Genomic DNA, 25,802 nt, shown 5'->3' with positions numbered 1-25,802 from the left:
GTACCTACTTCATTTTTTTTTTAGTTAAAGAATACCATTCTTTTTAAAAATAATTATTTATTGTTGAAAGTATTTCATATGTCCTCCTTTCCCCCCATTGACCCCCTCCAATTCGCCCCCACCTCCACCCCTTACCTCCCCTTTGTGTGTCCGTGGGCCATGCATATAAAGTCCTTAGTTGATTACCTCCCACTCACTCATCCTCCCCCTCCCTCCCTGCTCTCCCCCTCACCTTCCCTCCGAGATTCTGCACTCTGTTCCATGCTTCCATGTCTCTGGATCTACTCCATTCATCAGTTTCTTTTGTTAGTTAGATTCCACATATGAGTGAGATCATGTGATTCTTGTCTTTCTCTGAATGACTTATTTCACTTAGCATGATGCTCTCCAAGTCCCTCCATGCTGTCTCAAAGGGTAAGAGATTCTTCTTTTTAACTGCTGCATAGTATTCCATGGCATAAATGTACCACAGCTCATCTACTGATGAGCACTTGGGCTGTTTGCAGGTCTCAGCTATTATAAATTGTGCTGCTATTAGCATAGGAGTGCATACATTCTTTCTGATTGGTGTTTTTGGGTTTCTTAGGATATAGTCCTAGAAGTGGGATCATTGGGTCAAATGGAAGTTCCATATTTAATTTTTTGAGGAAACACCATACTGTTTTCCATAATGGTTACACACCAGTCTGCATTCCCACCAGCAGTGTAGTAGGATTCCCTTTTCTCCACATCCTCACCAGCACTTGTCATTTGTGGATTTGTTGATGGTAGCCATTCTGACAGGTGTGAGGTGGTACCTCATTGTTATTTTAATTTGGATCTCTGATGATCAGTGACTTTGAGCATTTTTTCATATGTCTCTTGGCCATCTGTATATCCAGTTTGGTGAAGCATCTATTTTAAATATATATAATAAAAGCGTGATATAATCAGACCGGACAGCTGAACAACCTTCTGGATGTCATTCTGGATGTTCTTCCGGACAGAGCTGCGACAGCAGGGGCCAAGGCAGAGGCGGTTAGGGGCGATCAGTAAGGCAGGCGAGCAGCTAGGGGCAATCAGGCAGGCAGGCAAGTGGTTAGGGGCGATCAGCAGTCAGGTGAGTGGTTAGGGGCAAAGAGGCAGGCAGGCAGGTGAGCAGTTAGGAGCCAGCGGTCCTGGCTTGCAAGAGGGATGTCCGGGTTGCTAGAGGGTGCAGGCTGGGCTGAGGGACCGCCCCCCTCGCGTGCACTAATTTTGTGCATTGGGTCTCTATATATATATTATTTCAGAGGGAGAGGGAGAGAGAAACTTCAATGATGAATGAGAATCATTGATTGGCTGCCTCCTGTATGCCCTCTACTGGTGGTCGAGCCCACAACCTGGCATGTGCCCTTGACGGGAATTGAACCAAGGATTCTTTAGTCCACAGGCCAATGCTCTATATCTAATAAATGATTATTCTTTTTGCCCAGTGGTACTGATATTTTCAGTTTCTTTTATCATAATGGTTTTTCTTCAAATGAGCAAGCACTATAGATCCAAATAGCAATTTCTACTGCAGTCTTGCTGATAAACAGCTTTAAGAACTTGGTATATTCTTTTTTTAAATGTTTTTATTGATTTGAGAGAGAAAAACATCTGAGGAAGAAACATCGATCCCATACATCCCATATGCACCCCAACGGTGACTGAACCTGCTACCTGGGCATGTGCCCTTGACCAGAAATGGAACCGGTGATCCTTGGGTGCTCAGGGCTGAGAGGGCCGACGCTCTGACCACTGAGCACACCGGTCAGGGCCTGATAAACTTTTGTATGTGAATGACGTGCTCCTGTGATTTCCACAGCTGATGAGGTAATATGCGAATTTTACTGATGAAGCAAGTGCTGGGACCTGGATTCTACATCGGATAGTATTTTCTAAGAAAAGTCTACTAAGGAGAGCCAAACAGACAAGTCCCTCAGGTTCCTTCGGACCCTGGCCATTTTTCTAAATTTTAGCCCACAAACCAAAAGAGCAAAGAGAAGGACCTTTTAATCGCTCTAATTGAAAATATTCTCATTCACGTTTAGCTTCCAATTACCATTTTACAGCGAGTACGCTCGCTGCTAAGATGAAAGTGGCGATTTTTAAAACTTAAACGGAGCGAGCAGGATCCAGTCTCCGCCTTTAAACTCAATTGTCAGCGCCCAGCGACTTCAACACAGAGACAGTGTTAGTGGAAGTAGCCGGCGGCGCTAGGGCCCGGAGGAGCCGCAGGCGCCGGCCAGGCCAGTTCCGGTTTCCAGGTTTGCGTGCGAACGCCAGCGTGGTCACGTGGACGCGCTGCCACGTGACTCCGCCTATGGACCTCAGGAGAGGCTGAGGGGACGCGTTTGGATGCGGCGAGAAAGGGGGGTGGTGGGGCAAGATGGCGGCGCACCTGTCCTATGGGCGAGTGAACCTGAACGTGCTGCGCGAGGCGGTGCGCCGGGAGCTGCGCGAATTCCTGGACAAGTGCGCGGGGAGCAAGGTGAGGGGCGGGAGGTGGCCACGGCGCCCTGAAGCCCCGTCCGGCCTGGCCTTATCCGGTCCGACCGCTCGGGCTCCCATTGGCTGAGGTGGCTGGAGCTTCCCCGGAGGAGGCGAGCAGGCGGTGGGCCTCGGGGCGGACGGCCCGGACTCCGCGTGGCGTCGCGGTGTTGTGTGGTAGCGGAGTCAGCCACCGTGTTGTCTCAGTGCCTGTGGACCAGCTTATGTCCGGTGCTGTGCAGACACCGGGGCGGGTGGGGTGATGATGCCTTGCATTACAAGGATCATAGGTGTCGTAACAAATCCTACTTTGGAAAGTCTCTGAAGCACCAACACCGTCTCACCTGCTGCTCGTGCGGAGGAGGAGAGAAGTTGTTACTTGAGGTTTTCCCTGGACCTCCCTGTTAGGCGCTTCCTACTAGCCCCCAGTTCGCAATGGAATCCGAAACTGTAGATCAGGGACTTGTAAGTGATACTCTGCCCTCTCCCCCTAGAATCTATCAGCTCTTCCCTCCCCCTAAATAACTGACAGTAAAACTCTGACCAGAAAAGGAGAACTGCGGAAACTCAGGAATCCGTCTTAGAAGAGAAAGCCAAGAAGTAGAGTGGGTGCTAGCAGCCATTGAGAGGAGAAAACAGGCTAAGCCCTAGATCCCCAGTTCAAGCTCCAGAAATGATGCTCAAATCTGAAGAAGGTCGTGGATTGGATCACTGTCAATACCCTGGATGTAATATTGGATTATAGTTTTTGCAAAATGTTACCTTTGGGAAACTGGGTAAAGTATAGAAGGGATACCTCTGGAGTACTTCTTACAACCGAATGTTACCTACACTTATCTCAATAGGAGTGTCAGTTAAAAGGAAAAGAAATGATCCTGGAGTTTAGCAGTAGAAATGCTCCGGGGGCCCAGAGCAATGACCTGTGGGGTCGTTAAGTCCTAAATTGGAGTTCTGACTCCCTTATTATTATTCGTACAAGGGGCTTTTCCCTGGTGGCACTGGCGGCCCCCCTCTGCGGCCTGGCCCCTGCCCCCGCCTTGGGGAAGGTCGTTCCACCATCCGGTCTAATTGCCATATTAACTCTTTATTATATAGGATGCTAGGTCACTATGTGGCCTTGAACATGTTACTTAAATTTTCTGAGCCTTTTAAACTGTCATCTTCTGTCAAAATAAGATTTGTAATACATCAGAGGTTTTAATTTTTAAAAAATACATTTTATTGCTTTTTTACAGAGAGGAAGGGAGAGGGATAGAGAGAAACATTGATGAGAAACATCGATCGGCTGCCTCCTGCACACCTCTTACTGGGGGTGTGCCTGCAACCAAGGTACATGCCCTTGACCGGGATCAAACCTGGGACCTTTCAGTCCAAAGCCCAACGCTCTATCCACTGAGCCAAACCGGTTAGGGCCAGAGGTTTTAATTTTTATGTAATTGGGTTATGATACTTATATATAAAATACTAGGTTGAACTATTTCCATTGGTAGTTTTCATATAGTTTAATCCAGTAATACCATGACATAGGTACACAAAACACTACAGCTCCTTTCTGTTGAGGGTAGTGATGAAGTCTTAATTTTCCTGTGACCACCACTACCATCCCTTGCCCTTGCTGTTTTTCTTAAACCTGCAGGGTATGAATGTGGTCAGAGTCTATTAAAATTTTTAATTCAGAGCCCTAGCCGGTTTGGCTCAGTGGATAGAGCATTGGCCTGTGGATGGAAGGGTCCCGCGTTCGGTCCCGGGTGGGTTTGATTCCAGTCAAGGGCATATGCCTGGGTTGTGGGCTAGATCCCCAGTAGGGGGTGTGCAGGAGGCAGCCCATCAATGATTCTCATCATTGATGTTTCTGTCTCTTCCTCTCCCTTCCTCTCTCAAATCAATAAAAATATTTTTTTAAAAAAAATTTAATTCAAAGTTTGAAGCAGAGAGTCCTACTATGTATGACTGCTATTTTCTGTTGATACTGTTGACATTCCTGATAGTAACCATAATAAGAGAATGTTTCTCCCCTCTTATAGGCAATAGTTTGGGATGAGTACCTCACAGGACCATTTGGCCTGATTGCACAGTATTCACTACTGAAGGTAAATGAGCTATTCTGGTTTTGTTGAGGGATTAATAATTGTGCATTTTCGCAGTAATAATGGAATTTTACACTTTCTCCTGAACAATTGGCTTATAAAGCTGTTTGGTCGCCGAAACCGGTTTGGCTCAGTGGATAGAGCGTCGGTCTGCGGACTGAAGGGTCCCGGGTTCGATTCCGGTCAAGGGCATGTACATTGGTTGCGGGCACATCCCCAGTGGGGGGTGTGCAGGAGGCAGCTGGTCGATGTTTCTCTCTCATCGATGTTTCTAGCTCTCTATCCCTCTCCCTTTCTCTCTGTAAAAAATCAATAAAATATATTAAAAAAAAAAAAAAAAAAGCTGTTTGGTCTTTGTAAACACGGATACTAATTCTTGGCTAACATCTTGATCCTTTGGCCTGTGATGCTACACTGATTCTAATTCTAGGGAAATTACTAACATTGTATTATATGACCACTAGAGGCACATAGCACAAAATTTGTGCATGGGGGGAGGTGTCCCTCAGCCCGGCCTGCACCCTCTTGCAATCCGGGGCCACTGGCTCCTAATTGTTCACCTTCCTGTCTGCCTGATCACCCCTAACCTCTCGCCTGCCTGCCTGATCACCACTAAACACTCGCTTGCCTGCCTGATTGCCCCTAACCACCACTGCCTGCCAGCCTGATCACCCCTAACCATTCTGCCTGCCTGCTTGATTGCCCCTAACTGCTCGCCTGCCTCATCGCCCCAAACCGCTTGCCTGCCTGATCACCCCTAACCACTCTGCTTGCCTGCTTTATTACCCCTAACTGCTCGCCTGCCTGCCTCATCATTCCTAACAGCCTCTACCAGCCTGCCTTATCACCCCTATCTGCTCACTTGCCAGCTTGATCACCCCTAACCACTTGCCTGTCTGCCTGATCACCCTAACTGCTTGCCTGCCTGCCTGATCACCCCTAACTGCCTCTGCCTCAGCCCCCACTGTAGCAAATTTGTCCACAAGGACTTCTGGAATGATGTCCGGAAGGTTGTTCGGTTGTCTGGTCTAATTAGCATATTACCCTTTTATTATTATAGATTACCTGGTGTCTTTGATAGGTAATCATGTGAGAGTCATTTGAATTCAGATACAATAACAGTGACTTCATCCTGAAACTTGGTGCTTTATACATCTGGCTTTGGGGGAATCTAAATTTGGATAATTAAGTGCTAAGAGCATTTGGCTAGGAGGGTAGGATGTCTGAGTCTGGATATGACAGGTAAAGACAGGTTTTTTTGTTAACCTTTTGTGTTTGTTTCCCTAGGAACATGAAGTGGAAAAAATGTTCACCCTTAAAGGAAGTCGTTTGCCGGCAGCTGATGTCAAGAATATTATTTTTTTTGTCAGACCCAGGCTAGAATTGATGGATATAATTGCTGAAAATGTGCTCAGGTATCTCTCAGAGCTTGTGTTTGATCCAAAAGAGGTTGGTCCTCCAGGTGGTCTTAATGTACTGAGCTCCTCATTGCAACCCCACTCTCTTGCCAGTGCATTGGAAGGTGGTCTTTTGAAAACGGGCAGGCATGAAAGGATAGGGGGGATGAGACACTTGTGAAGTTGTTCAAACAGTTTTGGGGGCGGGGTGTCATCACATAACCCCATTCTTTTATTGGACAGCTAAATATTTGGACCTGTATTAGTATAGGGGACCCTAATTAAAAAGAAAAACCTCTGGTTGTTTTTCAGTATACTGAATATAGTGTACTTGAATCTCATAAGCAGAATAAGTAAGAGCTGATTAAAATTTAATACAGCATCGCTATGTAGAGGAAGCTGTCCCTGCCCAGTCTGCACTCTGGTACAATTGATTGGTGTGGCCCCTAAAACCTTAAAAGCAAATGGACTATTTTGGGAAGTTCACTGTGAAGGAGAGTGCAGGGGGGAGTCAAGAATGATCTTTCGTTTTAATATAAGACTCTGTATCTGCATTGGTGGTTTGGTTTAAAGAGCCATTTGTTTTCAGAAAGACACACATATCCTGTTTCAATAAACCTGAAAGCTTTAGTGCCCCATAAATAGTTTAAGAGGATGCTAGAAAATGCATTACAAAGTTGTGGCAATGAATCAATGTTGCTTTCCTTTCAGGGAGGAAAAAAAAAGGAGAGCAACTGTAACAATTTGGGTCTGAAAGTCAATATTGGTATATTTATCTAGCCAACATTTATTTAGTGCCTGCTGTGTACCAGACGTAGGACCAGGCTCTGAGAATAATATAAATAAAATAGTTTGTGACCTTAAAGAGCTCATAAACTAACAAACGTTACTTCTTTTGCAGTGAAGACAGACGTGGCCCAGCAAGAGATTTCCACATTTTGTTTGTGCCACGACGTAGCTTACTGTGTGAACAGCGGCTGAAGGATCTGGGTGTTTTGGGCTCCTTCATTCACAGGGAGGAGTATAGCTTGGATCTCATTCCCTTTGACGGGGATCTCTTATCCATGGAATCCGAGGGAGCCTTCAAAGTAAGTCTGGTATTTTCTTTCTTAGTGTCAGACTTAAACTTTTGCCAAATTTACAAGTATGACAGTGTCCAGGCTATTGTTTTAACTTGCATTTCCTTGGTTACTGGAAGCTGAGCTTTTTCCATAGATATATTAATGCTTAAGATTTTTCTTTTTAGCAAATTGCGTGTTCATTTTTCTTTGCCCATTTTTTCCTTTTGAAGAATTCTTTATATATTTTGGGTACTTATCATTGCGGGTTATAAAAGCTGCTAGTATCTTCTCCCAGTCTGTGGCTTGGCTTTTAACGTTAATTATAATATCTTTTTCCCAGGTAGACATTTCCAATGATTAAGTAGTTACATTTTTAAAAAATGTTTTTATTGATTTTAGAGAGAGAGGAAGAGAGAGGAAGAGAAAGAGAGAAAGAAACATCGACGTGAGAGAGAGACATCAATCGGTTGCCTCCTGTACACACCCTGACCTGGGATCGAACCCACAACCTGCGTACATGCCCTGACCTGCTAATCGAACCCACAACCTTACAGTGCATCTGATTATGCTCAACCAACTGAGCCATACCGGCCAGAGCTGGACTCTTTTTCCCCCCAAATTTCAAACATAGAGAAAAGTTGAAAGAATTATAGAGGGAGCGTGCACATACACATCACCTAGATTCTGGAATTAACATTTTGCCGTATTTGCTTTGTCACATATCTATAATAGTACTCTCATAATTAATTCACACATGTAATTAATGTGAATTGGCAGCAGCTAGGAAACGTGTCCTGGCATGACAAAACCTGTCCAGAGGCACGAACTCCTGTTTATGTAATCCGGGATTTGCAAAGAAGGGCAGAATTATTTACTGCTGAGAACGTTGAGCCCTGGGCTTTGTGTGTTCACCTAAGTTTAGAAAACAAGCAAGAGTTCTACCTAATGTTAAATTCAACCCTGATTTCTGATGGAGTTGCATTTTAACTTATGTGATTTAAAAAAAAATTTTTTATTGATTTTTAGAGAGAGAGGAAGGGAGAGGGATAGAGAGAAACATTGATGAGAGAGGAACATTATCCATCAGCTGCCTCCTGCATGCCCCTATTGGGGATCAAGCCCACAAACCAGGCATGTTCCCTGACTGGGAATTAAGCTGGTGACCTCTTGGTTCATGAGTTAATGCTTAACCACTGAGCCACACTGGCTGGGCTATTTATGTGACTGTTAAACTGCAAGCATTTCTCAGCATAAGGAGGCACTCTAGAGCTTTCCATGCTTGCAGGATATGATGATCATCTCCATCATTCTACTGTACAAAATGTGGGGATTCCAGTTCTGCCCAGTTTAATGCTCAGTAACACTGCTGAATCTATTGTGATCTTAAGTTGTTTGTATATGTAAAAATCAGTGTATATAATATCTACTTTGTAAAAACTAACTTAACCCTTTGCACTGGCTTGCTTTTTTCTCGATTCCTTTATTCTACTCGGGATTTAATTTTTTTAATACCCCAGATTTTACAAAGCGCGGCAGTAGAATAAAAAACTAGAGTTTCTTTTCATACAAACTTATTTATTTGGATTTTTTTTTATATTTCAAATTATTGATACATTCAAAGAGTAATTTTAATCTCGACATCCGAGTGCAAAAGGTTAAAAAATAACTTTGCAAAGTCAAAAATGTGTATTTAAATGTTAATGGGTGTTAGCATTTGGCTCTCCCAAAACACGCTCATGGATTGAAATGCCACGGGGAATTTCGAACATGCAGAATAGAGTTGGGATGTCAATACAAACAATCTCCCCACCGCCAGTAATATTAGAGCAAAAAATTTTATACCTGTTGTTAACTCTTATATCTTTCTTAAAACATAGAATTATTTTTAAATGCCTTGGTAGTAATACAACTTTTAAGCTAAAAAAATATATGAATGCTCTTTTAAGATATGTTCCCTGATGGTTGTTTTTTTTTTTTTTCTTGAATTTTCACCTTATCTCTGCTCCAATCGGGAGTTTTTAGTAATTTTGACAGAAAGTCTGTACACATTCTTGATTTTGGCCTGTCACATTCAGTGAAATGGTGAGATGCACGAGACTTGGAAGAACCTTCCACTGTCTCTTCCTTAACCCCTGGCCATCCCTGTCCCCTCCCTCTTGGCTTTGGAGACTAGAGGTACATTGGTGGTGGTGCACTGAACCATTGGATGATGGTTGTAAAAAATCCAAATTTATAATAAATGTTAACCTTAATTAAGCACGTTTCAGGTGCTAAATATAAAGCTGTCTTTGTAAGCATTTAGTCCTTATGCTGTGTGGAATGTGCTCCAGTCTACAAAGGAATAAATCGAGGCACAGAGAGGTTATCTAGTTGTTGTAGGGACCAGCTGGGAAGTGACAGCGGGGATCAGATCAGGGCACCCTGAGTCCAAAATCTGGGCGCTTCCTTCCAGTGTCAGAACTGATAGCTTCCGTTTCTCACTTCGCAGCAAAAAAAAATTAAAAAATAAGTATATTTTTGTATATTTTACAAAATGCACTTTGTGTGCTTTATAAAGTGAAATATGTTTTCTGAGAATGATAGCATACTTTAAAGATGGTTCGACCATTCCTTTTCCTCTCTCACAATGTTTACGGCCGTCATTTGTTGTCGGTACATGTGAAAACCTGCCTCATGTTTGTAAAAACTGGTGTGTGGTCATCTGGGACTTTGGGGGTCAAAGAATGTGCACATTTGTGAGTATTAGCATGTGGCCCTCCCAAAATATCATACAAGAGTTTATATTCATCATGGCGAATGGGAGAACCCGTGTAAGCCTTTATTAATCAGTAATTTATTCAGGAGCTGATAAACTAAGAGCTGGCATGCCTGGTGAACCCTTTTCTTCCAGAAGGTTCTGCCCCGGAGAATTGCTTCCACAGCTGTACCCTGAGAGCTGAGCTGTTGGTCGTGTTACCTAGAATGCCAAACAGCAGCTTTGTAAAAGGGACTTGGGTCCCATCTCCTGCTTCCCCGGCAAAGTGGAATCCCAGTGCCAGACGGGTAGGCACCCAGGTGACCGTGGCCTGACAGTGACCTTCCATTTCTCCCGCAGGAGTGCTACCTGGAGAGCGACCAGACCAGCCTCTACCACGCGGCCAAGGGGCTGATGACCCTGCAGGCTCTGTACGGGACCATCCCCCAGATCTTCGGGAAAGGAGAGTGCGCCCGGGTGAGAAACGGCCGTGTTTCTGGTGGGGAAGGACGGGGCCCCTCGCACCCAAAAGGGGGAGGGAGTGGGAAGCCATTTATAAACAAATCCCACTAATCCTTTTTATTTGGGAACTTGCCTACTTGCTAAAACTACTCATAACCCCCAAAGTGGTAGTCAGTGTTTTGTGGACATGCCCGAAACAGCAAACAATTGGAGCTGCCCAGTGCGCATGTTGGCAGCTGAGGTTGAACAGAGTGCTGCTCTGCCCTCTTGTTTCGGCTCCTACTGTAAACAGTGTCCTTTCTGCCACTAAATGGGCCCACACACTGTTTAATGCCACAGTTTTTGCACCTTTGTGCTTCTTATTGGTGGTTTGCTGTTAAAACGGTCCTCTGGCGTGGTGAAAGGGTGTCTAGTGTCCCTGAGCTCAGAAAGGCTGTGACCAGCCTCCTGAGAAAACACGTCAGGCTAGCTTCATTCGGGTGTGGGTGATGGTGCCGTTGGGCTGTGAGCTCACTGTCAGTGAATCAACAATATATCTTTTTAAAAAATATATATATTTTTATTGATTTCAGAGAGCAAGGGAGAGGGAGAAAGAGATAGAAACATCAATGATGAAAGAGAATCATTAATCGGCTGCCTCCTGCAGGTCCCACACTGGGGATCGAGCCCACAACTCTGGCATATGCCCTGACTGGGAATCGAACCATGACTTCCTGGTTCATAGTCATGCTCAACCACTGAGACATGCTGGTTGGGCTCAACAATATATCTTAAACTAAGTGTCTTTAAACAGCAACACATTAAACAAGGTTACATGTTGACCAGTTGACGGACATGTGACCAGAGCCCGAAGGAACCTCACCCTCTGTTTCCTCCAGGAGCCGTGGCTCAGTACTCGCTAATTCCTATCCACATGACTTTATAGAACACAGCCACCAGGAATAACACAGACAGACTGTCCCTGATTTTGTGCCCCATTGAGAAATACCGGTTGCCATTGGCCACAGTGGGAGTGTTGGGATGGGTGGCCAGCAGCAAATGCTTTCTATAGCTGCTAATTTCTTATCTATCTCACCATTCCATAGTTTTTCTTTTTTTACTTTTCTGATTGTCTTTCTGTTTTTAGCCAAATTTTAAAATCGGCTCATTCCCAGGAGGGTCCCACCTGATCCAATATTTTATTTCCAGCAAGTGGCCAATATGATGATCAGGATGAAGAGAGAGTTCACAGGAAGCCAGAATTCCGTATTTCCTGTTTTTGATAATCTCTTACTGCTCGATCGAAATGTGGACTTGTTAACGCCCCTTGCCACTCAGCTGACGTATGAAGGACTCATCGACGAAATTTATGGCATTCAGAACAGTAAGAAAAGTGCCATCTATTTTTACTAATGGGTCATTTGGCAAAGATAACAGTCATTTTTTTTGAAGGTGCTTTCTTTGCATATAACTCAGAGAATATTTGAAAATTCAAAAATACTGCTTTTGACTTTTAGACACTAGAGGTAAACAGTGTCCAAGCGAACGGGCTGGCCCATGTGTAGTGTGAGGACTGTGCTTGTGCCCGGTGAGCAGAGGCCTGGGGTTAAATCCAGGCGGCACTGCAGCCGTGTGGGAAGCTGTGGGAGAGGTGGCTTGGGGTGGGTTTTGAAAGGGGGAGAGTGTCGAGGGTGGTGCTGGTGGGGGCAGGCAGCAGCATCAAAGCGGGCAATGACAGGTGACCAGCTTGCTAAAGCAGAGAATGTAGCTGGGAACGTCACTCTGGGGGAAAGGCTGATACGGGCATTTGGGGACACGAGGGAAGACGGAAGGCCTGCAAGAGTTTAGGCTTGACAGAATCTTAGGTCAGAGGTCACCAACGTGTTTGTTTTTGGCCCACATGCTGTTTGTTTCTGTCAGCATTTAAAACTGAAGAAAATCTTGGTGATAATCCTGACTGATTTACTTATGATCCAAGTCTACTTTGATCATGGAAAAGTCAAACCCTCAGTGCTGTGCACCATTTTCAGTCAAGGCGGCTTACGTGTCCTTTTGGGAAAACTCTGCTCTGAGCCTGGGCATGTGCGTGGTTCTCCCAGGAAGCGCACACAGGCACTTGTTCCCGTCCCTGCTGTCCAGGTTACGTGAAGTTACCTCCAGAGAAATTCGCGCCCAAGAAACAGGGCGATGGCGGTAAGGATCTTCCCACGGAAGCCAAGAAGCTTCAGCTGAACTCTGCGGAGGAGCTGTACGCCGAGATCCGCGACAAGAACTTCAACGCCGTGGGCTCCGTGCTTAGCAAGAAAGCCAAGGTGATCTCGGCTGCGTTTGAGGTGAGCTGGTGTGGCTGTCACCTGCCGCTCTTGTCACAGGCCGGACCGCCCTTTTAAACTTCTCCCCGAGGAGAAAGGTATTCAGTTAACTCTTTCCCCTTTTTGGGGAGGGGCAGGAAGTGTTTGCAGTTTACAAGCTTTTGCCATAAACACTTGTTTTCCCTCCTTTTTCTTTTTTTTTTTTTTTAATTTCTTTATTGATTAAGGTGTCACATATTTGTCCTCATCCCCCCATTCCCATCCCACACCCCTCCCCTTGGATGCCCCAACCCTCTGTTGAACTTAAGCATTGGTTAGGCTCATATGCATGCACACAAGACCTTTGGTTGATCTCTCCCCCCTCCCCCCACCCTCCCCTATCCTCCCTCTGAGGCCCGATAGTCCGATCGATGCCTCCTTGTTTCTGGTTCTGTTCTTGTTCATCAGTCTATGTTGTTCATCATTTCCCCTAGATGAGCGAAATCATGTGTCACTAGAGATATTCTTATAAGAATTGAATGTGCGACGAGCAATAATAGTTATGCTGACAGGCAAATGAATCAGTCTGTAGTGAGTTTCTTTCTGGACCAACAGTTCTTTTGAGACCCAATATCAATGTCCACCAGTTCCCTATGAGTACATGTCGGCACTGACCCCTCAGCTCTGGATGGTGGACAAATGGTGGTAATGCAGGTCCGACTCCCTCTGGTTTGGTCTCGGCCGGACCCAGGGGCACTGATTCACCCGGATCCAGGGGCCCACGGCCTCACCCGGACCCGGGGCCAGGCTCACCCGGATCCAGGGGCCCACGGCCTCACCCGGACCCGGGGCCAGGCTCACCCGGATCCAGGGGCCCACGGCCTCACCCGGACCCGGGGCCAGGCTCACCCGGATCCAGGGGCCCACGGCCCCACCCGGACCCGGGGCCAGGCTCACCCGGATCCAGGGGCCCGCGGCCCCCCCCGGACCTGGGGCCAGGCCCAACCGGATCCAGGGGCCCGCGGCCCCACCCGGACCCGGGGCCAGGCCCACCCGGATCCAGGGGCCCGCGGCCTCAACCGGACCCGGGGCCAGGCCCACCCGGATCCAGGGGCCCACGGCCTCACCCGGACCCGGGGCCAGGCCCACCCGGATCCAGGGGCCCGCGGCCCCACCCGGACCCGGGGCCAGGCCCACCCGGATCCAGGGGCCCGCGGCCTCACCCGGACCCGGGACCCAGGCTCACCCGGATCCAGGGGCCCACGGTCTCACCCGGACCCGGGGCCAGGCTCACCCGGATCCAGGGGCCCACGGCCTCACCCGGACCCGGGACCCAGGCTCACCCGGATCCAGGGGCCCACGGCCTCACCCGGACCCGGGGCCAGGCTCACCCGGATCCAGGGGCCCACGGCCTCACCCGGACCCGGGGCCAGGTTCACTCGGACCCGGGACCCAAGCTCACCCGGAGCCAGGGGCCCACGGCCTCACCCGGACCCGGGACCCAGGCTCACACGGATCCAGGGGCCCACGGCCTCACCCGGACCCGGGGCCAGGCCCACCCGGATCCAGGGGCCCACGGCCTCACCCGGACCCGGGGCCAGGTTCACTCGGACCCGGGACCCAAGCTCACCCGGAGCCAGGGGCCCACGGCCTCACCCGGACCCAGGGCCAGGCTCACCCGGATCCAGGGGCCCGCGGCCTCACCCGGACCCGGGACCCAGGCTCACCCGGATCCAGGGGCCCACGGCCTCACCCGGACCCGGGACCCAGGCTCACCCGGATCCAGGGGCCCACGGCCTCACCCGGACCCGGGGCCAGGCTCACCCGGATCCAGGGGCCCACGGCCTCACCCGGACCCGGGGCCAGGTTCACTCGGACCCGGGACCCAAGCTCACCCGGAGCCAGGGGTCCACGGCCTCACCCGGACCCGGGGCCAGGCTCACCCGGATCCAGGGGCCCGCGGCCTCACCCGGACCCGGGATTCCCTCCTTTTTCATTATTTCCTACCCGACTTGAGAGGAAGCCAGCTGTACTATAAATAAAAGGTCCTCTGTAATAGAACTTGCGATTTGGGGTGAAAACTCCCAAGGTTGACCAGCGTGCTGATGGCAGAGGCCCCTGCAGACTGGTGGGTGATAATGAGAGCGAAGTCCCCAGCGGCCGGAGCTTTGAAATTGGCAGCTTCATTCTCAGCTTCCTGCCGGCTCCTGCCTGGTCCCTGCGTCATTCTGGGTTCAGTTGATTTTGAACCGTGGGAATCAGTGCGATGTAGACGGAGTACTTGGGCATTAGAGACATGAATTTGGAGAACTTTTGAAAGCTAATTTTCCACTGAGTATGTATATCCAGATTTCATCTTTCTTAGGAATTACATCCATTCAATTTGATTTTCATGTTTCTGAAGTTACTTTTGGTTTAAATGACTACTCAATTTTACAAGAAAAATATTTTCTCATCACTAAATGAGGCTCACTTTGTTCAAGGACATTATTCAAAATTAAGGCTCAGTAATAAGGATGGCTCTTTCCTTCCTGTTATAGAAGGAACTTGCTGTTTATGTTCCCCTCTTAACATAGTGCTTTCCTTTAGTGTTTTACTGCAAAATGTCTGTGGTTTACCCAATACTGTCCCCCCACATATATTTAGATGCCCACAAAATACTGTTCCCAGCATGATCTGGCACCGGGAAGAGAAAACCACAGACATTTGCTCGGGACAGAAGCACCAGCGCAGTGAACAGGCACCGTGAACTGACCCTTTCTGGTTTTCCATGTGATGTTGGAGCTGGGTTTGGCCTGGTTCATTTTATCCCATTCTTTTTGCCACATTAAACTAAACTAAACAAAACAAAGAACAGAGCTCTTGACAGTGAGTATCTTCCTTTCTCGGTGGTTCTGCCCACTTCAGGAGAGGCACAACGCCAAGACGGTGGGGGAGATCAAGCAGTTCGTCTCCCAGCTGCCCCACATGCAGGCCGCCCGAGGCTCGCTGGCGAACCACACCTCGATCGCAGAGCTGATCAAAGATGTCACTAGTGAGTACCCAGGGATGAGGTTCGCCTGGGCTGCCTCGCAGACCCACCCAGTGTCTGCCACGTGGCCATGGCACCTCTGGGATTCTCAGTGTTAATTAAGCGCACACATGGTCACAGTTAAAAGTGCGCCATTCGTGGTGAGCACATTTCTTTTGATCATTAAAGTAATATAATCATGTGGTAAACTTTTTGGGATACCCATAAGAGGGAGCAAAAGTTCTCCATAAGTTTGCCACCATAATATGAGGTTTTTTTCCCTGTTGTTAAGGATTATTTAACTAGAGCAGTGGGATGTTTCTGTTTCTGTTTTTCCCTTGAAAACTCTCCACCGAACTGGCATATGGCATACAGTGAGTGTTGAAGGAGCCCAGAGGGTGTATATTAAACCAAAGACAAGCTTACTCTTTAAAACTCAGGCTGTCAAAGCTGCCTGGGAGATTGGTCGGTGCCCTGTACTATGAAGTACACTTTGAATCTTAGCTCTCGCACAGTGTTGGATAGAAATCAGGTGACACTGGGTTGAATCTGATGATGCAATACTCTGGGGAAATTAGCTTTCACTGAAACGGAGGCAACATTTTCGAGTTTTGAGGATAGCAAAGGGGTTTGGGGTCCACCCTATCTAGATGGAATTAAGGCATGCAGGGTCGTAGGGTTTCCGTGCTTTTAGAAGGTTTTTGCCAGGAGGCTGTTTCAGCCTGTGGCCTGCCTGCTTTTGCATGTCTTATTTCTTAATCATGCTCTGTTCATAAAAGCACTTCACTCAGATAAATGGACATTTATTTGATTTCTAAGTTGCAAATCTCCTAATTACATTTTAGCTTCTGAAGACTTCTTTGATAAGTTGACAGTGGAGCAGGAGTTTATGTCTGGAATAGATACCGATAAGGTTCGTGAACAATTAAACCGTCTAACAACTAATAAATACTGTATCGAACATAAGGCCATAGCTAGAAAAGCAATGGCTTTGACTCCAATGTCTCGCTTAAGTATTTTTAAGAGCAAATGCAAAATGAAAATACAGATTTTATCAGTAACAGGTATTTAACGTCACTCTGTGGAGAGCACTTCCTGTGATGCACGGAGAGGTGAGACCCAGCCCCCGAAATCAGAGCTTTAAGGGCTGTAATAGGCAAATTGAGATACTTGCTTTCAGAGAGAATTGGTCATATATTTCTTTACATAGTCACCTCTATTAGTAAATTTAAAATGGTTCATTTTATGAAAATTTCCATCTTCTAAAAACATTCCTGTTACTGATAAATTGCTACTTTACTGGGATAGACTAGGTCACACATCCCTCTCAGGACATTGTCCATAGAGACAGATGAGCCCAGACGGGCATCTGGATTGTTGAACATGTCCTCACCGGCCTTATGCTCCTGGTGACACGGGGGGAGGGGGGTCCTAGGGGCTGGAGGGGGCTTAGGGAATGGGAGGTTGCGGGGGGGGGGGCGTTCTCCCACATATCTCCTTTATTTGATTTTTAAAAATAATAGTATGTATCAAGGTCTTGAGGTCCCCAAACCAGGTGATGGTATAGGTCTGTCTGTACTTTGTTTCCAGGTCAATGGTTACATTGAGGACTGTATTGCCCAGAAGCATTCGCTGATCAAGGTGTTAAGACTTGTTTGCCTCCAGTCGGTGTGCAATAGTGGACTCAAACAAAAGGTTCTGGATTATTACAAAAGAGAAATTCTCCAGGTCAGTGTGTGTGTGTGTGTGTGTGTGTGTGTGTATTTAATATATTCTTATTGGTTTCAGAGAGGAAGGGAGAGGGAGAGAGAGAGAGATAGAAACATCAGTGATGAGAGAATCATTTACCGGTTGCCTCCTGCACTCCCCACACTGGGGATAGAGCTCGCAACCCAGGCGTGTGCCCTGACTGGGAATCAAACCGTGACCTCCTGGTTCATACACTGAGCCACGTGAGCCGGGCTACGTCAGTATATTTTTAAATTACTAATTTGCCAAGGGAGAAAACAATAAAAAAATACAAAAAAAAACCCACAAAGACTTCCAAAATCTGCTCATTCAGTTGGGCCCGTAAATTTTGACTGAATACATTAAATGCCTCTGAAACAAATGAGCTGGATTCATTGTGACGGACAGGCAGTTTTAGGGCAGGTTCTTTCCCCGTGCCATGGTCAGTCATAACCTGGACCTCAGTGGCGTGCCCTGGAGAACAGAACAAGTCGATTTATCAGAGGTGCTCTTTTATGAAAGTCGCAAAAGCCTTTTCCTGATCTGACACCCAGGCCGAATGACTTGTCTTGCAGACGTATGGCTACGAGCACATTTTGACCTTACACAACCTGGAGAAGGCTGGCCTACTGAAACCGCAGATCGGGGGCAGGAACAATTACCCGACAATCCGGAAAACCCTGCGCCTCTGGATGGATGACGTCAATGAACAAGTAAGGCACCCTTCTCCCGCCAGCTCAGTCAGTAACTGGTTAACGGTCTCTGGTGCCAGCAGTGTTCTGATGTGAAAAAGTAAAGCATTTGTGTGTTATATCTGTCAAAATCCTAGCAGGAGATGGGGCGCTCTCACTGGGTAGTTTGAGGAGAGTGTCATAAAGATGGGGCGGGGGCAGTGAGAGGCAGTGCAGTGGGCAACCCTTACCAGGCAAGGCCTGAGGGCAAGGAGAGCGAGCTGTTCCAGAAACCTGTGCCAGTCGTGGACAGCAGAGCTAACTGGAGAGGCCGTCTGACAAGACGAGGGGTGACCGGCCTCTGGTTGCGGGACACAGCCAGCCTCCAGCTGAGTCACAGAGAGGAAGCCAGGGTGGAAAAACCCTGACCTCACTGCTGCCCACTCTCCCGTGCTTGTCTGGTGCTTCCCGTTGGCCCAACCCGAACAGAGGACTCGAGTGCGTTGGTGCAGAGCCTGCAGTCTGCCCTCTGGGCTCAGAGCCAAGAAGGGCAGAGAGGATCTGGGAGGAACCCAGCGTGTGCGGTGAAAAGTCAGCTTGTGCTAAAGTAAGGCCGACAGTGAAGTTAGGTTCCTTCCACATCTAACCCCAGTTTCCCCTCAAAGGCAGCTGTTGTAACCCTCACCCGCTTTTGAACCCTTCCAGAAAGATTCTGTGACTATACAAACGCTTTCACATAAATGGTGCATATTCTGTACCATTGATCTCCAAAGCGGGTGCACTTTGTTTTACATGTATGGTTGATTACACTCTTCCTAAACTTCTTTCTCGTATATTCTCTCTTGGTTTTTCATTAAGCTGCCTCTTGCAACAAAGACTAATAATTAGACTGTCTCCTCTGTCAGCAGCAAAATTGGATTGTTTTTCCCCATTTGCAGTATAGAGACTTCATTTCTGTTGTACGATGTAAATGAGTCTTCAGTTTGGCTCTTCACCGATCTGACCTGCTGCTCCCACCCCACGCATCATGTCCACTGTCTCTTGAAGGTCGTCCTGTGACCTGCCTCTTTATTTATTTTTCTGTTTTTGCTTCCATTTTCATTAGAATCAATGCTTTAGGGCTTACATTTAAATAAAGGTTTATTTCTATAATATAACAATTACAATAGTTATAATAACTTGCAATAATTAGAAATAAGCATTTCTTGATGTCTCTGAGAGGCAAAAAGTACCCTAATAAAATAATATCTATAAATTCATAACAAAACTAAATCAAAATCCAACCTTACCACATCCTAACATATTTCACTAGAATTAAATACAGTATGTCTTTTATCACGTGAAGCAGACATTAAAAACACAGTAACCATTTGTGAAGAGAAGTGGCAAGCAGCGTTTCTCAGGAGAGCCTAAGACTAAGGATACTCATTGCAGAATGATTTATAAGCTAATCTGCATCAAGGCAAAATAATAAACTGGATTTCATTGAGATCCTTTGATGATAGAATTTTGTGTTCGGTGAGTCACATGAGAAGAGGGAATCAGTAAATAGGAAAAGAAACTCCTTATGGGCTATAGCTTCATGGTTTGAGTCCAGAGGAGAAACCCTGGGAAAACAAACACAAACGAAGTACAAGTCAACTTTCCAGCTCATGTATTGACACGAACTCCTTCACTAAGAAAAGGAACACAATGGCAGCATGGGAATGGGAAGTTGGTTGTTATTTTTCTAGAGGTTGCAGCCACAGCTTTCGGGAGAACCATTTCTGATGGCAGAGGTAAGAACAGAGATAAACCCACACTTAAAATCTGCAGTTACTATTGAAGGCAGAGAGTCATGGTCAAAGTGAACTCCCATTCTAATAGAAAGGTAGAAAACCCTCAAAATCCAATGTGGCATTCTTAAATAAGGCCCTATATTTTAAAGATATTCATTTGCTTAACATGGAGAAAGAAAAAAACATAATTTTATAATTTAGTCAGAAAAAGTCATACAAGATATATGCTTTATGTCCACGGGTTTCTGAATTCATATGCTTTTAAAAAATCTTGATCTTAATCAAATTTACCCGCATAATATACTAGTATTTACTATTAAACCAACCAAATTGCCAAATGCTCTCAAAAGATACATATTTTTTAATATATATTTTTTTATTTCAGAGAAGAAGGGAAAGGGAGATAGAAATATCAATGATGAGAAAGAATCATTGATTGGCTGCCTCCTGCACACCCCCTACTGGGGATCCAGCCCGCAACCCTGCAACCCGGGCATGTGCCCTGACTGGGAATAGAACTGTGACCTCCTGGTTCATAGGCTGACGCTCAACCCCTGAGCCACACCAGCCGGGCCTGCCTTGTTTTTTTAAAGTTCTTTGTACTTGTTATGAGGTGGTTCTACAGATATGCCATCTTTATAATTTAACAGGTTTCTTCTGCTAGTAATTCAGGTTGTTCCCAGTCTTTTCCTGGTGCAGGTGGTGTTGCAGGTACTGTCGGTGCTTTGGTCTGGTCTCCCCTGGTGTGCCAGCTCCTCTGCAGGATAAATGCCTAAAAGTAGAATTTCTGGGTTCAAAGATTATGCACATTGTTACCCAGCTAGAGTGCCAAGTTACCCTCCAAAAAGTTTCTTGCCAAACGAAGTAAGTTTTCATCCCCGGTCCCTAGAGATGCTCTGCATGGCTTTTCAAAATGTGAGTCAAAAGTCAGCTTCCAGCTGCTAAGATGTGGGGGGTTATTTGTGGCTTTGCCTTCAAAGACAAATCAAATAATTTTGGGTTATCCGAAAGGCCACAGTTAGGTGGCTCTGAGTCTCTATACCCACAGGCTTTTTCCCCCCTTTAATTTTGCCACAGAATCCCACGGACATATCCTACGTGTACAGTGGCTACGCCCCTCTCAGCGTGCGGCTGGCCCAGCTGCTTTCCCGGCCTGGCTGGCGGAGTATTGAGGAAGTTCTGCGCATCCTCCCAGGGCCCCACTTTGAAGAACGGCAGCCATTGCCCACGGGATTGCAAAAGAAACGTGAGTCTACAGCCCGGATCTACAGATCGTTCTGTGCTGTTAGTGTGGTTTTCATGTATTATGCAGTTGCTTTGTAGAATACATTTGTAAAGTCCTTGGGAGTCAGAGTCCAATATACCTCTTTTGTTAGTTGCTAATGTATATTGTAAGCAGGGGGACCCATTATTCCCTTGGGGGTAGCAGCTTTCAGCTCCGGAGTTGAGGATCTCAGTAGTTAGAAAAAACATTTGAGAGCAAAATTGTGTGTGTGAGTTTCAAATGAACTGTCAGACCAAGACACATTTGACTTTTTTTTTCTTATGAATGATGCAGTTTTGTTTTTTAAATATGTTTTTATTGTTTTTTAGAGAGGGACGAAGGGAGAGGGAGAGATAGAAACATCAATGAGAGAGAAACGTCAACATTGATTGGCTGCCTCCTGCACGCCCCCTACTGCGGATCGAGCCCACAACCAACCAGGGCATGTGCCCTGACCTGGAATGGAACCGGTAACCTCTTGGTGCATGGTCTGACGCTCAACCACTGAGCCACACCAGCTGGGCAATATGCAGTTTTTAAGAGGTGGGAAGAGAAGCTCCAATAACATACAACTTAATTCTGAAATGTTTCAATTTTAGGTCAACCGGGGGAAAACCGAGTCACCCTGATATTTTTCCTCGGGGGTGTTACCTTTGCCGAAGTCGCTGCCCTGCGCTTTCTCTCCCAGTTGGAAGATGGAGGCACAGAATATGTCATTGCCACCACTAAACTAATGAACGGGGCCACGTGGATAGAGTCTCTGATGGAGAAGCCTGTGTAGGGCGCTCAGAGCGGATTGAACAAGTAAACTGCAGAATAAACTGCCCCTTGGAGGAAGTTGCTGGAAGGAAGTACAGCCCCACAGAGGAATAACAAACCCAGGAATACAAAACTGACTTTGGGGTCAGCCTCTTGAATTATGCTGTTTTCTCCCTTCTGCTTCTCTTTTGTGTTCCTAACTTTTTGAAGAAAGAAGACAACCTAGATAAAGACATACCAGTTTTTTGTGGTCTCAGCTCAGTATCTTCATTGGAGACGTGTGGAAGAAGTATATTAAGGAGGTGGGGATGGATAATCTTACACAGCTGCACAGATGGGACCAAGCAGGTAAAAATGACAATAAAAGTGGAAAGTGTTGTTAAGTGGTTAGAGTGTCGGTCTGTGCACCAAAGGATTGAGGGTTCGATTCCCGGTCAAGGGCACATACCTGGGTTGCAGGTTCGATCCCCAGCCTCTGTTGGGGCTCATGTGATAAACAACCAATATGTCTCTCTCCTTCTCTTCCTCCCTTCCACTCTAAAAATCAATGGAATTGGTTGTTTATCACATGAGCCCCAACAGAGCCTAGGGATCGAACCTGCAACCCAGGTATGTGCCCTTGACCGGGAATCGAACCCTCGATCCTTTGGTGCACAGATCGACACTCTAACTCTCTCTTCCTCTTTCTTTCTCTTCCTCCCTCCCACTCTAAAAATCAATGGAAAAACTATCGTCGGGTGAGGATTAACAACAACAACAAATTAAAAGATTTGCTTGTCCTGGGTTTAATTTAATTGGCATTCAGTACGTGGAAATGGTCTTAATGAAATCGATTCCTGTGTTAGAAATCCTTTCTCAGATCCTTGTTATCCCAGGGAGATTAGTTTATACCTTCGAGCCCCAGCAGTGGTCGGCCTGGGCTGCCTTAGAGAGAGAAATGCACCTTTGTCCCTCAGTGTTTCTGCCTCCTGGGATTCAAGTCCAGTCGAGTCTCCTTGGCTGGGGTCTTTGTCCTATGAACAGATACTCGGTTGTGTCTCATGTGTCTGCATTCACTCGTAGCTCTCGACTTGCCTGCTTGGAGCATAGTTAGGTCAGCTCCTACAAATGCATTCCGCAGAAGACTTAAAAACATCAATTGCTTCATTTGTATGCAAATAGAAAGTGGTGAATAATTATATATTATACGCTTTTGTGTCAGTTCATTTAATACTTAAAGCAGTCTTTGTCTCAAAGGAGTGTGGCCTTACTGAGAAAAGGGTATGTGAATGGTACATTTATTCCTGGAGTGGGGAGATTGTTTACATCACGTCTGGACTTTTGTCTCATTGGGCAGATAATTCTGCTACACCAGGAGTCTGCATAGATAAAGAAGTCTACATAGGCACTGTTCTGTGTTTTACTACACGCTTTTGAATTTTTGCCAACAGAGAAATAAGTATTAGAACTGTAGTTAACTGTGAAGCAAGAGTGTAATGGTTAAAAGGAGGCAGATTAGTCTGTCTGGTGTGGCTCAGTGGTTGAGCATCGACCTATGAACCAGAGGTCACAGTTCGATTCCTGGTTGGGACACATGCCTGGGTTGCAGGCTCAACCCCAGTGGGGGGAGTGCAGGAGGCAGCCGATTGATGATTCTCACCGATGTTTCTATCTCCCTCTCCCTCTCCTCTGAAATCAATGAAAATGTTTAAAAGGGAAAAAAAGGCCAATTAAAAACAGCACATTGAATTCTTGGAGAGAACTGGGGAGGGAAGATCCCATGCGAGTCCCAGTCCATTTTACCTCTGCCCTCCCTGGAAATGGATTACGGTTGATCATGATGTGCCTGTTTGTTGTTCTCAGTTGCATGTTCAGGACCTGCCTGTCTAAGCCCTGGCTGGTTTGGCTCAGTGGATAGAGCATAGGCCCGAGGACTGAAAGACCTGCCTGTCACCAGGAGGAAGTGTTTGTAATCAGCAGAGCTGAATTCAAGAAGAAATGCTTTAAATAGCAGAGTGAACTGTCTGCAGACAGGAAGGGGGTTGTGATAGAGATGGCAGGTGTAGAAATGTGGCATCTCAGACCATGAATCATGAACAGACCGTGGATTAGACCCAGGCCTGATGTATTACATTGCCATGGGGTTTAATGATGGCATGCTACAGAAAACGGAGGATGCCTTTTTGTCAAACAGTTGAAGAAAACGACAATAATGTAAAATTTCTCAGATTCTTTTATTTCTAAATGAATGCATATGAACTTCAAGCCACATGTTTCTTAGTTTCAGTTCATCCGTGTGCCGAGCCAGCACGGTCATGGTATACTCAGCCCCATGTTGGGTGCCCCATGTGCCGCGCCAGCACGGCCAAGGGTGAACCTGAGGCGGGGCAGTGAAGGATTTAGAAAAGACAGACAAGAGAATAAAAGCTGGGTCTTGGTGGAATGCTGCTTCTCTGATGGAGAGACAGCCTGCAAGCCGGGTCTTTATTTTATAGCCAGATTCCACGAGGTAAAGTAAGGGTGTGGTCAAGATGTTAACAATGTTCTTCTCAATTACATGCACCTGAACTTTGTCAAGCCCACATTACTCAGCCACGTGGGACCACAGCTATAATTGTACTGGGCGGGCTTTGCCCTCCAAGCTGGAACTTGCATGTGGCTTTGCCACGAGAGGACTGTGCCTTCTCATTAGTCCGAGGCTTGAACCTGTCCAAACACTGTAGCCGCTCTCCATACCCCGTTGCTATAAAATACCCAAAATTGGATGGTGACTAGAGGCTAGAACATAGTTGCCTCGAGACATCATCTGAAGGGTGTGAGCTGTCAAGGACCGGAATCGGGTGTTTTGTGTTTTTTTAAAAATATACTTTATTGATTTTTTACAGAGAGGAAGGGAGATAATTAGGAACATTGATGAGAGAGAAACACCGACCAGCTGCCTCCTGCACGCCCCCTACCGGGGATGTGCCCCTGACCGGAATCGAACCCGGGACCCCCCAGTCCGCAGGCTGACGCTCCATCCGCTGAGCCAAACCGGTTTCGGCCGGAATCGGGTGTTTTAATAGCCTCTCCTCTCTGTTACTTTGGTGTGGGATGAAGGTATAATCTTAGTTATACTTTCTTCCCTGAGACTACACAGGGCACAGCCCTTCAGATGACCAATTCTCTCGGGGAGCAATTACTGCTGCTGACTTCCTGAGCACTTGGTAATAGTCTGCTCTGGTTTTTAGCTGAGCTGCGGCCAGGGCAATAATTTGATAATGAGAGATCCTGATCAAATTAAAGAGCTATTTGCTTCTGGCTGATGATGTTGACAAAAGGGTTGGTGTGTGCACTCCTGCTTTTTTTTTTTAAGGTCAAAGAAATGTAACTACAAACTAGTACAAAAAGCAAAATAACCAGCAGCAGCGTCAAGTTTATTTTCTTTCACTCTTAACATCAGGAGACAGGTCCGCTCTGTATTTGCTGCATTCGGAACTGGCTCTTGTAGCCTCTCGGAGGACTTGAAATTGGAAGTGGGCACCTTGGGAAGGTGACTATACGATGATCTCTAACCTGCTCAGCTCTGTGACTGGGAACCAAGCACTCAGCTCTTGGCTCTCAGTGCCTGGTTCTCACACACATGCATCTCACAGTGGCATTTTTTTAAGACACTTTTGTTTAGTTGGCTGTCATAGTGAATGTCGTTTGCACGGTGGTTCTTTGCCTCTGACAATAGGATGGGATTGCTCTCCATGTGAGTGTTTTTAAAGGATTTGGAGTATATCCCACCCGCAGTGTTCAGAAAAGCAGACAAGAAGGGGCATGCAGTACTCCCTGGTGGACCGCTGGCTCGGTCATCTAAGTCAGGAGCTTTGCAGGCACCTGGGAGCACTGTGGGCAGTGGTGGTGACAGGCAGAGAGGGTGGGCAGGGTTACCATTGCCCCGCCTGGCCTGGGACCGCGCGTGTGCGCAGCTCCCTGGGAGCTCAGGGACCACATGGAGATTGTGATTGGTCTCTAGACCACACCTAGTTGGTGAGTGCAGCTGCTGCCTGAGAATCCCGCAGCTCTGCCGGGATCGCTGGAGTGCACACAAGCTACCATCGGACACCAGATCGGAGAGAAAG

At 46.8% G+C, this 25,802-nt stretch overlaps 1 protein-coding gene across 1 annotated transcript; it reads left to right on the top strand.

Moving 5' to 3' along the window:
* Positions 1-2,346: 2,346 nt before the first annotated feature.
* On the top strand, positions 2,347-21,945 carry VPS33A (VPS33A core subunit of CORVET and HOPS complexes). The gene is made up of 13 exons (XM_079762351.1): positions 2,347-2,494; positions 4,518-4,583; positions 5,868-5,995; positions 6,879-7,065; positions 10,133-10,249; positions 11,423-11,597; positions 12,353-12,546; positions 15,412-15,538; positions 16,360-16,427; positions 17,105-17,242; positions 17,818-17,955; positions 20,769-20,937; positions 21,555-21,945. Exons 1-13 carry the CDS (start codon positions 2,393-2,395, stop codon positions 21,734-21,736), a joined length of 1,791 nt encoding a protein of 596 aa, XP_079618477.1. The 5' UTR covers positions 2,347-2,392; the 3' UTR covers positions 21,737-21,945.
* The last annotated feature ends 3,857 nt before the right edge of the window (positions 21,946-25,802 follow it).

This window comes from Cnephaeus nilssonii, assembly GCF_951640355.1.
Source record: "Cnephaeus nilssonii genome assembly, chromosome: 22".
NCBI lineage: Eukaryota > Metazoa > Chordata > Mammalia > Chiroptera > Vespertilionidae > Cnephaeus > Cnephaeus nilssonii.
The sequence above is the reverse complement of the archived record's forward strand: the minus strand, read 5'-3'. Positions and strand labels throughout refer to the sequence as shown.

Excerpts from the sequence above, each read along its gene's own strand:
- VPS33A (XM_079762351.1), top strand. The coding sequence starts at position 2,393 with ATGGCGGCGCACCTGTCCTATGGGCGAGTGAACCTGAACGTGCTGCGC. Across the intron at positions 4,584-5,867 it reads CACAGTATTCACTACTGAAG|GAACATGAAGTGGAAAAAAT; the intron begins GTAAATGAGCTA and ends TTGTTTCCCTAG. Across the intron at positions 20,938-21,554 it reads CACGGGATTGCAAAAGAAAC|GTCAACCGGGGGAAAACCGA; the intron begins GTGAGTCTACAG and ends TTTCAATTTTAG.